This window comes from Protopterus annectens, chromosome 17.part0 (assembly GCF_019279795.1).
Source record: "Protopterus annectens isolate FY-2018-M chromosome 17.part0, PAN1.0, whole genome shotgun sequence".
NCBI classification, from domain to species: Eukaryota; Metazoa; Chordata; order Ceratodontiformes; family Protopteridae; genus Protopterus; species Protopterus annectens.
Genome location: NC_056751.1, coordinates 748,615,177 through 748,630,230, shown reverse-complemented (window position 1 = coordinate 748,630,230; position 15,054 = coordinate 748,615,177). Strand labels below are relative to the sequence as shown.

Genomic DNA, 15,054 nt, shown 5'->3' with positions numbered 1-15,054 from the left:
TCCAACATGAGCTGACCCTCTAATATACTGATTCCTAATCCTGTCCATCCTAGTCACACTGAGTGCAAATCTTAACATCTTTAACTCTGCCACATCCAGCTCTGACTCCTGCCTTTTTGTCAATGCCACTGTCTCCAACCCATATAACATAGCTGGTCTCACTACCCTCTTGTAGACCTTCCCTTTCACTCTTACTGGTACCCGTCTGTCACAAATCACTCCTGACACTCTTCTCCACCCATTCCACCTTGCCTGTACTCTCTTCTTCACCTCTCTTCCACATTCACCATTACTCTGAACTGTTGATCCCAAGTACTTAAACTTGTCCACCTTTACCAACTCTACTCTCTGCATCCTCACCATTCCTCTACCCTCCCTCTCATTTACACACATATATTCTGTCTTAGCCCTGCTGACCTTCATTCCTCTGCTCTCTAGAGCATATCTCCACCTCTCCAGAGTCTCCTCAACCTGGTTCCTACTCTCACTACAGATCACAATGTCATCTGCAAACATCATAGTCCATGGGGCCTTCTGTCTGATCTCATCTGTCAACCTGTCCATCACCACTGCAAATAAGAAAGGACTCAGAGCTGATCCTTGATGTAATCCCACCTCCACCTTAAACGGATCTGTCACTGCCACTGCATCCTCACCACTGTCACACTACGCTCGTACATATCCTGTACCACTCTTACATACTTCTCTGCCACTCCCGACTTCCTCATACAATACCACAACTCTTCTCTAGGCACCCTGTCATATGCTTTCTCCAAGTCTACAAAGACACAATGCAACTACTTCTGACCTTCTCTGTATTTCTCCAATAACACTCTCAGAGCAAACATTGCATCTGTAGTGCTCTTTCCTGGCATGAAACCATACTGCTGATCACTAATCATCACTTCCCTTCTTAACCTAGCTTCTACTACTCTTTCCCATAACTTCAAGCTGTGACTGATCAGTTTTATCCCTCTGTAGTTACTGCAGCTCTGCACATCACCCTTATTCTTAAAGATAGGTACCAAAACACTTTTTCTCCACTCCTCAGGCATCCTCTGACTTTCCAAAATTTCATTAAACAATCTAGTTAAAAATTCCACTGCCATTTCTCCTAAGCACCTCCATGCTTCCATTGGTATGTCATCTGGGCCAACAGCCTTTCCATTCTTCATCCTTTTCATAGCTGTCCTTATTTCCTCCTTGCTAATCTGTTTCACTTCCTGATTCACTATCCCCGCATCATCCAACCTTCTCTCTCTCTCTCATTCTCTTCATTCATCAGCCTCTCACAATACTCTTCCCATTTACTCAACACACTCTCCTCTCTTGTGAGTACCTTTCCCTCACTATCCTTTATCACCCTTACTTGCTGCACATCTTTCCCAGCTCTGTCCCTCTGTCTAGTCCTTTTCCCCCTCTTTAGTGTCCAATCTCTCATACAACTCTCCATACGCCTTATCCTTAGCTTTCGCCACCTCTCTCTTTGCCATGCGCCTCATCTCCTTATACTCATGTCTACTTTCTTCATCTCTTTGACAGTCCCACTTCTTCTTCGCCAGCCTCTTCCTCTGTATACTCTCCTGTACTGCCTGATTCCACCACCAGGTCTCCGTGTCCTCCTTCCTCTGTCCAGATGTCACACCAAGCACCTTTCTAGCAGTCTCCCTTACTAGTTCTGCTGTAGTTATCCAGCTATTCGGTAACTCTCCACTGCCTCCCAGTGCCTGTCTTAACTCTTCCCTAAACTCCATTTCACAAACACCCTTTTTTAACTTCCACCATTTAATCCTTGGCACTGCTTTCACACTCCTCCTCCTCTTCTTGATCACCAACGTCATCCTACAGACCACCATTCTATGCTGCTTAACTACACTTTCCCCTGTCACCACTTTACAGTCTCCAATCTCCTTCAGACTGGCCCTCCTACATAGGATATAATCCACCTAAACTAATCATCATCACCCCTGATGACCTGACACCATGGAAGAGGAGACAGCAACCGACGCAGGACCCAAGACTTTGATATTCAGGCCGACTGAGGGAAACCTGCTAGCAGATTACCCAAATGTAATGACTGCAATAGTGAAACACGAAGAACATCCCTCTCGGTTAGTAGTCGTAGAGTGGTGGTTGAAGTGTCCAACTCTGCCCCTATAAAGACAATATGCTACAATGGCGACAAGGCAGATTTTTCTGAGTTAATTGTAATGCCAAAGCGATGGCAGACTGTCAAGAGTGTACTCTCTTGCTTGAATAAGTTGATGCCTGGTGGTGGAGGTAAGGAGCCAATCGTCTAGATACGGAAACACCTGAAATCCTAGACGCCTCAGATGAGCCGTGACCTCTGCCATGCATTTGGTGAACACTCTGGGGGCTGTAGTGAGACCAAAGGGCAGGGTTCAAAACTGATAATGATTGGTTCCCAGCTGGAAACGCAAATGATCTCTGCATGGCCTGGCCATACTTTTTTCTCCCTCGCCAGCATGTCAAATCACTAGTGTCAAAGGACAGAGCACCAGCCGTAGAAGTCTTAAAAGTATTAGGTTTGATGGCATATGCATTCCCTCCACTCCTTCTTATACCCAGACATCTGCAGAAAGCAATATTGCTGGGAAGGGCTATCATCCTTATAGCCCCACATTGGCCTCGGCAGCTTTGGTTCCCATTCCTTCATCATCATCTATTGGAGTATCCATGGATTCTGGACCCAGTTCCAGACCTTCTGACACATCCGTCGGGGGACCTCCATCCCTCACTGCAGTCACTGAAGCTCACAGCTTGGCTGCTCCAGTTCCCATCATAGCCAGGCTTCATGATCTGTCTGATGAGACAAGACAGATCCTCTTGTCGTCTCATAAACCGTCCACCAGGAGACTATATCCTAGTAAGTGGAAGAGATTTTCCATATGGGCTTCTAAGCAGAACATTGATCCTTACCAAGCCCTCTTGCCATCCATTTTAGAATTCTTGACTATGATTTTTTAATGAAGAAGCTGTAGCTGCTACAGTTTGGGTCCAGTTGGCTCCTATATCTAACTTTCATCTCGGAGTAGACAGACTAAACATAATGTCCCACAAGTTGTCCAAGGCCTTTCTCAAAGGGACCTTCCACATGAGGCCTCCAGTGAAAACTCCTTATTCTCCTTGGAATTTAAACTTTATGCTGTCTCGCATGATTCTTCCCCCATTTGAACCAGCATCATCTTGTGATCTCAAATTTTTATCATGGAAAACCATATTTCTGTGGCTATTACTTCTGCCCACAGAGTGTCAGGACTTCAAGCTTTATCTATCAGCCCTCCTTATTTGATTTTTCATGCTGATAGAGTATCTCTTAGGACAAACCCCTCCTTTTTGCCCAAAGTTTGTTCTGAATCCAATATCAACCAAGTCATTGAGTTGCCAGTCTCCTTCCCTAACCATTCCAACAAATTAGAGTACATGCTGCACAAACTTGACGTTCACAGACAGCTCAGATATTATTTGGACAGAACAAAGGATGTTAGAAAATCAGACCAGCTCTTTGTGTTTTTCTCTGAACCCAGAAAAGGTAGACTAGTGGTTAAAACAAAGCTTTCGAAATGGCTATCTGATTGTATCACTTTTGTTTATTCAGCTGCTAATATGCCCTTATTGCACAAGATTGAAGCTCATTCTACCAGAGCAGTTTCTACATCTTCTGCATTTCAAGCCAAATTACCCCTTGATAACATTTGTGCTGCAGCCACTTGGTCTAAACCTCATACCTTTATCACTCATTACAAAGCTGATAAGGCCTCCAGGGGCTTCCTTTGGGTCTACGGTCCTGAAGAATGTACTCCCATGAGCCACCCAAGATCCAGGGTAATAGGGGCACTACCCATCAGTGAAGAATGAACGGCGAGATTGAACAACTTCACATTAAGAAGTTATGTACTCAGCATAACATTCCATTCCATGTGAGTTGTTCCATCTCGCCTTCATTCTTACGTCCCTTCCTCCATCCCCCACCTGGCTGATAGTTGACCTATTGGCTGATCTCATCCTGGTTATTCAATCCTTCTCTCTCTTGGCAGAGTAGTTCTTTCACAGGGATATGGTACATGCAGCAAACAAGATCTGAGGAAGTTCCAGCAGTGCATCATGGGATAAGGGGCTTGTCTCGAGCTACTGGTAAACCTTGATTTTTGCTAACGGCCATGTCGAAGCTGATGGATCGGCTCCGAACCCATCAATGAAACTTCTTATTTACTGTGGTTGTGGTGATACAACAGCAGATATATCTTTGGATGTGTAAATTACAGTAGAATTAAATGCATCTATTTAATTTTATTTGCTTTTTTGCACTACTAGACAATGTTTTCTCAGACATTTACTGCACACTGCCATGCTAGGCAAAACTCTGTTATGCTGCAAATCTCTTAAAATAGCATTTATCATAGTTTACATACAACTGAGGCATAAAATTATGCAAACCCAGTTCACCCCACCAAACACACACACATTTTTCTGAAGTACATATTTTGGTAACATATTTTAGGTTTTAACCATAGACCAGCAGGATGTACCTGTACTCTGCCTGAATGCACCATGTGAATCCAGCACTGTTTTCTTTGTCAGGCAAGTTTTCACAGTTGTAGTTTATAGCTTCAGTATGTTTGCACTTAGAACTTGCTTGGGGGCTGGTGGCAGTTAAACATTCTCCTCCTCCCTCTTTATATAATGTTGTGTGAATCTCGTGGCTGTGTCTCAAAGGGAACATAATGTATGTTAAGTATAGTCTTAATTTCATCCAGTATAAAAGTACACAGTGACTTGTACAGTACTGTCTGTGTAATTATTTGTATAAGTACTTCAAGTGCCTTGTCTTCAGATTGACAGCTTTTCTTAATTTTAAATCCCCGTAGTTTCTACCAAGTGAAGGTATAAAGAACTTTATGTAATTCATTTCACTTAGGTTTTTCTCACCTTGATGTCATGCTTGTGGAATGCTATGATCCAAAAGGTGACCAGTGGAACATCCTTCAGACACCCATTTTGGAAGGCCGCAGTGGACCAGGATGTGCAGTGCTTGATGACAGCATTTACCTTGTTGGTGGATACAGCTGGAGCATGGTAAACATGATTGTCATTTCATGTTATGTCTTTAATCTTAATGATTAAGGGAGTGCGTAAAGTTTCTGCAAGTTCACCTTGTAACCTCATAAATGGAATATATGCAAAAGCCAAAAAGAGTACTGCCTTCTCTAGCTATTTACAGCAGTAGCAGCCATTTCAGCTTCAACACTTGCCTGTGAATACACAATCTTCATGTTATCTGAACACAAGCTACTTTGTTCTTATTTTTAAATGGTAGCACACAGGATGATTACATTCTAATTCGCACTACAGCAATTATCTTGACACAAACCTTTTCACCCCATCTTATACTTTTAACTGCAGAATATCTCTGCTATGCATGTGTTCCACTGTTCACAGACTGTATATCAATGTTTTTTTTTCTTCAGCTTTTTTTTTCAGTAGAAGTTGAAGTAAAAAGCTGCTGAAAGAAAAACAAGTAGCTGCTTTTTGGAGCTGCTAAGAGTAAACCTAATGTAAAATGCATTTTACAAAAAATATATCCCTCCTGCTGAAAACATTTTAAATGTGTCTGATCTGGATGGTGATACTTTTAGAAAATGCCCCTAACATCCATGTCTCAACATTTGCCATTGATGTTGGAAGATCAGAATGCTATGGTTTGTATTTTTACCCAGGTGTTTGGATTAGTTTTCCGTTACTGACATTGCAGTGTAGATCAATGGGGAATTTACTGTCCTTCAGATGAGATGGTAAAATGAAGTGCCATCTTTCAGAGTTGGTGAAGATTCAGGTGGATTTAAGTATCACTCAATATTTGTCAAAAAGAATAAGGACCTGCCCCCAGTGCTCTGGCCAATTTTCCCTAATCAGTATGAATAGCAGTTTGGATCTCCTTTGGAAAGAAGCCACTGGCCTAGTGGGACTAACCTGTTCAACAATGGAAAATTACAAGTACAGTATTTAAATTCCTGTCATTTGGGGTCACCACAGAAACAGTGGCACAAATTACATTTTACCATGCCAAATGAACATACCTTTACGTAGATACAATTCTGTAAGTGCATTGTATTTCTTATATATATATATAGATTTATATATATATATATATAAAATAATTCACTACCACCACATATAATTGATAAATTAAATATTGTAATGAATACAAAAGTAATTACAAAATTTGAGATTTGTGAATGTACAAATAAAAATAAAATACATGTGTATTCACAGAACCACATATACATTCATGCAGTTGTCTTGTGATTACTAAAACTGCAAAATAAAAACATAAGTTTTGTTCTTGCATACAGTGAATAAAATTCACATACAAGTGAGAATGAGATACATGTGGCCATACTTCATAAAAGTCCATAATAAAGCACGCGTCTGCCACCAATGTAAAATAAATAAACCAGCGATGCTAAAATAATAGGAAAAAACAGAGTTCTATATGTACATAGTACAGCAAAAGTAGTACACACACACACACACACACACACACACACACACACACACACACACACACACACACACACACACACACGCACACACGCATACACACGCACACACAAAACAGATTTCCACTACTGTGAAATTGCAAAACTCAAAAGATTCAGTGGAATCACATTGGCAAATACATATTGCTGACGCACAAGGAAGAAAAGTCAAACTGTAACCTTTTTTCTGCAGTCTCCATGTTGAAGAGGCTAACCCCACACAACATACACCCCAATATGTATCAACTGTGCAGAACAATCTTCCAAAACATATAAATCACTGCTGACACACACGTGATCAGCAGAGATTTCTTACAGAAGACAATCATTAGCATTTTGAACTGCTGTTTCTTGGGACGTGGGACATGATAATCACGCAGTTTGAACTGAGCAACCTATAGATGCCCACAGAGACACACGGGTATAGAAATATATAGAAAAGCAAACAAAATATACACAGATATAAAATAAGTAAATAAATAAATAGAATGTAAGCATTGTAACAGAAACCAACTTTACTCTGTAGCAGTTTTAACTTCACTAAACCTTAAAAAACACAGTTAAAAAAAGAAAGCAAAACAAAGAGTATGATGGCATTAAATCATGGATGGGTATGAATAATTTTTATTTTACCAACTGTGCTATAGTTTACTTGCTTGAGTTGTGCACTCTTGGACATATAATATCTCCATACTATAGCTATTGTGGGTAAAATATGAATTACCTACACCCAGCGATGTTCTCCTTTTGGGATATCTGACCTTCTGTTTTTATTTATGTACCACATATTAATTTTCTGTTTAAACTTTGTTCCCATCAGTGAATGTTATGTATGTCTGACTTAATATAATTTTGGAAATGAGAAATGTTCCTTTATCATCTAGGTCAAAAAACATACCAGGTGACACTTCCATAGTAGATCATCTTTTCTATTTCACACACACACACACACACACACACACACACACACACACACACACACACACACACACACACACACACACATATGCACACAGAAACACACACATTTTGGTTTAAAATAATACTGCAGAGATCACCAGTCCACAATGAAGGTTTATTGAAAAGAAGAAAAATAAATATGAACAAAGTGAATAAGTATATATAAAGAACCTTTTCTGTTAGTCCCTCGAAGGAAAAAAACACACAGGGTATTTAGAAGGTTTTGTTCCATAGTGCTAATAGTGCTTCACTGCTGTACTCTGTAAACATTATGGAGCTAACTTGTAATTCAGAGACACTGTAGTGCTAGTAATGCTTCTATGCTGTACCCTGGAAACATTATGGAGCTATCTTGTAATTCAGAGACACTGTAGTGCTAGTAATGCTTCTATGTTGTACCCTGTAAACATTATGGAGCTAGCTTGTAATTCAGAGACACTAATATGCTAATAGTGCTTCAATGCTATACGTTGTAAACATTATGGAGGTAGCTTGTAATTCAGAGACACTTTAGTGCTAATAGTGCCTCACTGCTGTACCCTGGAAACAATATGGCACTAGTTTGTAATTCAAAGCCAGTATAGTGCTAATAGTGCTTCACTGCTGTACCCTGGAAACATTATGGCACTAGTTTGTAATTCAAAGCCAGTATAGTGCTAATAGTGCCTCAATGCTGTACCCTGGAAACATTATGGCACTGGTTTGTAATTCAAAGCCAGTATAGTGCTAATAGTGCTTCACTGCTGTAGCCTGTAAACATTATGGAGCTAGCTTGTAATTCAGAGACACTGTAGTGCTAATTGTGCTTCACTGCTGTACCCTGTAAACATTATGGAGCTAGCTTGTAATTCAGAGACACTGTAGTGCTAGTAATGCTTCTATGCTGTACCCTGGAAACATTATGGAGCTAGGTTGTAATTCAGAGACACTATAGTGCTAATAGTGCTTCAATGCTGTAAGCTGTAAACATTATGAAGCTAGCTTGTAATTCAGAGACACTATAGTGCTAATAATACTTCAGTGCTCTACCCTGGAAACATTATGGAGCTAGCTTGTACTTCTGAGACACTATAGTGCTAATAGTGCCTCACTGCTGTACACTGGAAACATTATGGAGCTAGCTTGTGATTCAGAGACACTAGTGCTGACAGTGTTTCACTACTGTACACTAGAAACTTTATGGAGCTAGCTTGTGATTCAGGCACAATGAAATAGCAAAATGAGCTAAACACAGCTAGAAAGAAATAAGTTTATTATTTATTTAATACTTTGAAATGTGTTAGACCAGCTTTTGCCCATTGTGGCAGCTTTTTCTTTGTTGATTCATTTTGTTTTCTGAACCAACGGGACATGGCAGAAGGAGAAGATTTGGAACTAGATTGTAATCCAAGGAGTACTATGACAGCGATTCTCCCCGATCATTTTGGTCGTGTATTAAAGGTGGAAGGGAAGCTGTTATTGCTTATATCTACCGAAGAAGTTGCACCTGCTTTGGATAACATCTGTGTGAGTTTTAATGATTTCATGACATTGTTTAAAGATTTGGAGAATAATCTTTAAGTTTAAAAGATGTGCAGTGGCAAAGACTGCATCTAGAAGCATGTCTTTATTTTATGGTGGTTCCTAGAGGCTTATGATTATTTGCATGCCTGCTTTATTTATTTATTTATTTTATTTTACATTTATTTTCCAGGATTGTCCACTGGGCCAAAATGAGCCCGTTTTCAGTGGAGGCCTGGGGAGAAAAGCTCCAAGGAGACACAAGTACAATATAGCAGTAAAATTGACATTAATACAACAGTAAAACTGACATTTATGGTAACACCTATCCTGATTTATTGAAGCAGTGGCAATCATTGAATTTAGATCTTAGTTTTAATTATATGAGGCTTTTTACTGATTTTTTTTAAACCTATGGAAGCCTCACTTCATAAAGAAATCACTAATATCAGGAATAAGATGAATGTATTTTTCACATCTGCTGCCTGAAAACAGAGATTAGATGATTTGTTCATTGATGTGGTGGCCTATGAGACATGACTACAGATGTCAAGCGTAGGAAGGTGGTACATGATTCAATGGACTTTCAAGAGGGGCATGTTTTTTCCTGACTGAAGAATGAGGCTCGTACCTCTGGATTACAAACTCAGAGGCAGACAGATACATCTATGAATGCAAATTTGACACAGTCTAAAACCAGTAGTATATCTATTCCCCCTGCTAAACCACATAGTGAATCAGCTTGTTTATTAACTCTGATTTTCCAACTCCTGATAGTTTGGTTATATGTAATGTTTCTGAATATGAAGGTGGAGCTTTTTCACTCTTTGCTCCTTTTTCCCTTCCACATCTGCAAGAGTTAGTAAAAGAAGACAGGCAAGATGCAAGAGGTTGTTCAGTGAGCAGGGGGTGGAAGAACCGTAAAAGGATACAAACATCCGGACTGTTGACCTGAGAGCAACAATGCACAGCAAGATTCAAAGGACCTAATTGTAAATATTTCTTTGATGGTATTTTATTTATATATATATATATATATATATATATATATATATATATATATATATATATATATATGTTTGCACACACATAAAGGCACTAGAAACTGACATTGCATACTTGTTAAAGGGCACAGGCTCAACATACATAAAGCTTATATGTTTTGAATGAAATTGATACATATACAACACCCTATCAAGGTCTGTTCCTTGTTCTACACAGTCTTAGAACAAATAGAAACATAATAACATATGACACATACCTGCACTGTGAAGGAAGTTGGTGGCTCAGTGAAAAAGTACAGAATAGTGAGGGGATATTAAATTAGCAGTATTGAGTGAGTCAGTGAGCTGAAGAGGCCTGGGCTAGATCAGTGAATACTGTGACGGACTTGAGGCAACCAGTGATGCCAAATGTGAAGGTGATGCTGTTATCTAGTCTGTTTAAATGAATAATCCACAAAATATAACCTTGGCACTATGAGTACAAAGGGAATATGCACTAATGTCCTGGATATGGGTCTCCAACCTTCACACCCAAATTAGACTGCCCACTGTTCAGTTGCAGAACCACACCACTTTCTCAGTGAACCAATGTATCACAGCACACCACTATCCAGTAACTGTCTTTCACTCAAAATATTATTTTTCATATATACACACATGCACACAATTTCTGGGGAAGGATGTTGAATTCTCTAATTCCACACAGCTTTCTGATTTTTCCAGTTGGTATCTCTTTCACTGAAGCAGTTTCAAAGCGAAAATACCAGCCAGAGGCATAGCAGGCTTAACTAATACCTTGGGACAGTCCCTGAACTAGTGCCCCACCCCTTGCTCAAGTAGAAGAACAAAAAAAAAAAAAAAAGGCAGCACTCCATTTGACTGCTTACAACAGTCTGGTGCACACACACCCTCCAAGACATCCATTAGACTGCTTACAACAGTCTGGAGCACACACACCCTCCAAGACATATGCCCCCACCCTGCTGCAGGTCTTCAGTGGAAGAGCAAAAAAATAAGGCAGCTCCAATAGACTGCTTATAGTAGTCTGAAGCACACACCTACTTTCAAACTGCCACAACTCTTCATTGGAAGAGCGGAAAAAAAAGATGTTTGCAAGTTGCTTTCTGTACTGTCATTCAGAAATGCCAGTACAATGAGAAGAATACAGTATTGTCACATCAGGATTCTGCCATCTAACATCATGTACTTAGGTCACATGCCCCATTCACCCCACTCTTGCTATTCTGCTGATACCAAGCACAAGCACAGTAGCTTAAAGATAATTAAAATATATTTTACTTAAATAATAAAAGTAGTACAAATACAGAATAAAATATACCTAGGTTTGGTACACAGTAAAAATTAAAGTGCAGTAAAGATAGAATGTACACAGAAAAATCTAACTCAAGCTATCTAAGTTTATTATCTAGCTGCTACAAGAAGTACTGTACCTTAAAATAACTAGCTAATTGTCACAGAGAGGACATTGTCATAGTCCACACTTACTACCTATCAACATTTTATGAGGTCACAACTGTATAGCCAAAGCCCTTTTGTGGCTTCATTGTTAATACAGAGAGTAGTCATAAACCAGCTATCCCTACAACCATTACAACAGTCAGCATTTGCCCCAGCACCTTCACATCTATTTCATCTTTATTTGCATCCCAGTCCCAGATGGGTCTTAAAAGAGTTTCAGTGACTGTTCCATTACAATGCTCTTTCGTCATTGTCTGTTATCTTTGAAGAAAGTGCCATCCTGTCTGAGAACTATCCCTTCTCTCTGTCATTTAACATCTGGATAAACAAAACCATTTACTAGGTGACATATACATTGCAAATCATCATGCTAGAACAGAAGAGGGAAAAATACATACAAAAAAAGACTACATTTTGTTTCATTCAGCCTGTCATAAGCACATTTCACCAACATTCACTTTTAGACTGGTATCACTTCTGGCTTCACAAATACAAACTGTGTTACTCCCTCTGTGACTTATTGTGATGAATCCCTGACTGTAGCCCAGACTGCCCAAGTTCAGCTATCAGCTTGGGCACTGGAAAAGCCATGCAGGGAAGAATGGAAGTGATCAGGTAATGCTGTCTTTTCTAGCCAGGGAAGAATCCTCTCGGTTGTCCAGGTTGCTCTTGTGCAAGCAGAGGCTTTTGTGATAGAAGTAGCTGAAGTTGCCAGTGACAGTAGCCCTTGTAGCTGTGTGTGTGAGTGCACATAAACATACACCAGTGGCGGGCACACAACACCCTTGTGGTGATGCAGGAGTTCTGCATGTACGATGGCTCCCAAAGGAGGGAAGGCAGAGAGAGGGCTGATGGTTGTCTGGTGACAGGGTAAAATAGCACTTAAAAAGCTGTTCATTGTCCAGCATCCTTGACCCTGTACATGCTATTTGCTAAGGACAGCAATGCTTTCATAAAGCTTTGACCCTTACAAAAGTTGTACTGGCATTCCGTTATAAGACTGAAGTTATAGAGAAGTGACAGACTTTGATTACAAATGCTGTTTTCAAGAAATTTGATAAGAGGTGTGATAAGAGATATTGGCCTATATGTCTCACATTTGCACTGTGCTTTTGTAGTAAAATAATCGCAGGTATCTTCCAGCGATTAGGGAAAATTCCTGATTGTAATGACGTGTTTATGATATGAACTACAGAAATGTTAATAAATGTTTCACAGGCACTTGTGAATTTTAGGCATAGATCTTCAGAAACTGGTTTCCTGAAAGGCTGCCAGTTTAATTCTAATAAAGTAACAGGACAGATATTAAAGTTTGTTGTAAAGACAAACATGAGCAAGAATGACTTCTTGCAAATACAGGAAGTAATGGCACAGGAGAGTGATGAGTCAATACAAGACTTTCAGATTAAGAGAAAGGAGTTAGTCTGTTCAGATATCACTTGGAACAAGCAATAAAGGTGTTGAAACTTAAAAGCAATGAAATTACCTCACAGGTAGCTAAATATTTAGCCTTAAGGCTTAGGCAGCAAGAGGTTGAGAGATAGATGATCTCATGGAATCTCCAGAGTGCATACTGGATGCATTTAAAGAATATTATAGTGATTTATATTCTGACAGGATTGAAACAGGGCAGGGGGTAGGCTGTATAGAGGAATATCTCTGGAAATTAAATCAGTGAGAAAATCCCCAGGTAAAGATGGAATTCCTATAGAAATCAATGGGTGAGCTGGCAGGAAATTTTATACACCTATTCCAGGCATTCAAAAATGCTGTTTTGAAAGGTGAACCATCACCCACGCACTGGAAATCAGCATTGGTTGCCCTCATTTTGAAGACCCATCCCTCCCCAACTCATATCATCCCATATCAATATTGAACCAAGATTACAAATTATTTGCAACAATCTTGGCCCACAGAAAAACTGCTATATTACATAAATTGATACATTTAGATCACTGGTTTTGTGCTTGGAAGAAGTAGGTATGATAATGTTGTTAAAACTCTAACCTGTATCATGGTCCACTACTGGTAGCAGTATCTGTGAAAATTATTGGGTATGGCAGGCTTCTCCAGAGAAGTTACAGATACACTCACATCACTATGTATTGGAGCAGCAGTTTGCCTTTTTCTTAATAAATCATTGTCAGTACCTTTTGAAATTAAACAAGGGACAAGACAGGGGTGCCCTATGTCCCCACTGCTATTTACCGTATACTTAGAGACACTAGCACACAGGCTGCAACAGTCATAAGAGGTGTCAAAATTAATGGCACAAAGCATAAATCAGCCTTATTTGCAGATGACTTACTAGTGTATTTGACTGATCCTGATAATCAATTTGAGTTATTGATTCAGGAACTGAAGCACTTTGTGTCAGTCTCAGGGTACACAATTAAGACTGACAAAACAAAAGCAGTAAATATTCATTATTCCCCCTTGACAGAACTAGCCAAATGTTGACTGTCTTGCTAAATAGGGAACAGTGGATTACTTGGGGTTCAACCAGAGGCCACAATACAAGAGTGTGTGACAGCCACATATAGTAAGGCATACATTAAAATTAAAAAAAATATGTCATTACTTGGAGTCATTTCTTTACTGATATGGCACAGAGGATTATGGCCATAACTTGGTGTTTTTTGCTGCAGATTTTATATGCATTGCAGGCCATCCCCATTTCCGTACCATAGACCTACTGGAAATCCCTTAAGGTATTGTTAACCAACTTTGTTTGAGCAGGTGAGCAACCTAGGGTAAGTTGGGATCATCTTACTATCCCTTCAGGGTGAGGGGACTGGTCTTATCCAACTTAGAGGCATATGCATAAATAGCTCAAGTAAAAATGTTTGGAGAACTGATTAATCCGCAGAAGCAGATGGTGGGAATCCATGGCCAAAACTGCCCCAAATGTTTAACTGTCTGATTAAAGATGTCAGGGAAGGCTTTAAGAGAACTAAAATGGTAGACTGGATGAAGGAAATTCTACCCATTAAAGATAATTGAAATGGGGGGCCCTGGGAAACATTGAGCTCCAGTTTCCTAGGGAAATGCAAGTGTCTGCAATACTGGGGGCAGTTGATTCAGAATGGAGAAGTAATAACACTTGAAACCTTTAAAAAAGTGTTTTCACCTTTGCAAGATAGTACAATACAGAATGAAAGGCTAGTTGTTAGGATGTGTCAAATCAAGATAGTGAAGGTTTCTACGTAAGACAGACTTAAGTGGGTAGAGTGGTTATTATCAGAGAGACAGGGCAGAGAGTCATCCAAAGGCACAATAGGCAGACTTTACAGTATTATGTTAATACCGAGAAGTAGCCTTGTAAATATGTTTAGACTTGAATGGGAGAGGCAGCTGACTATGCAAACATATCTGCAGAAATGGGGGGAAATTATGCTGATACACAAGTTTGGCTTCCCTCACTCTAAATAAAACTTAATGATGATAGTGGCTAAAAATGTATTACTAAGAAGTGGAAGAGGAGAAAAGTACTTTGCTAAAGAAGTGTCTCAGCAAAGGATAAACATTTGTAGGAGAAAGATAACACCAAT

At 39.7% G+C, this 15,054-nt stretch overlaps 1 protein-coding gene across 1 annotated transcript in view; it reads left to right on the top strand.

Moving 5' to 3' along the window:
• The window catches only part of KLHL14 (kelch like family member 14), a 601,560-nt gene that overhangs the window by 566,103 nt on the left and 20,403 nt on the right, over window positions 1-15,054 (top strand). The window contains exon 8 of the mRNA XM_044059607.1: window positions 4,940-5,097. Coding sequence (XP_043915542.1) covers window positions 4,940-5,097 — 158 coding nt within the window. The remainder of the gene's footprint in view (window positions 1-4,939; window positions 5,098-15,054) is intronic.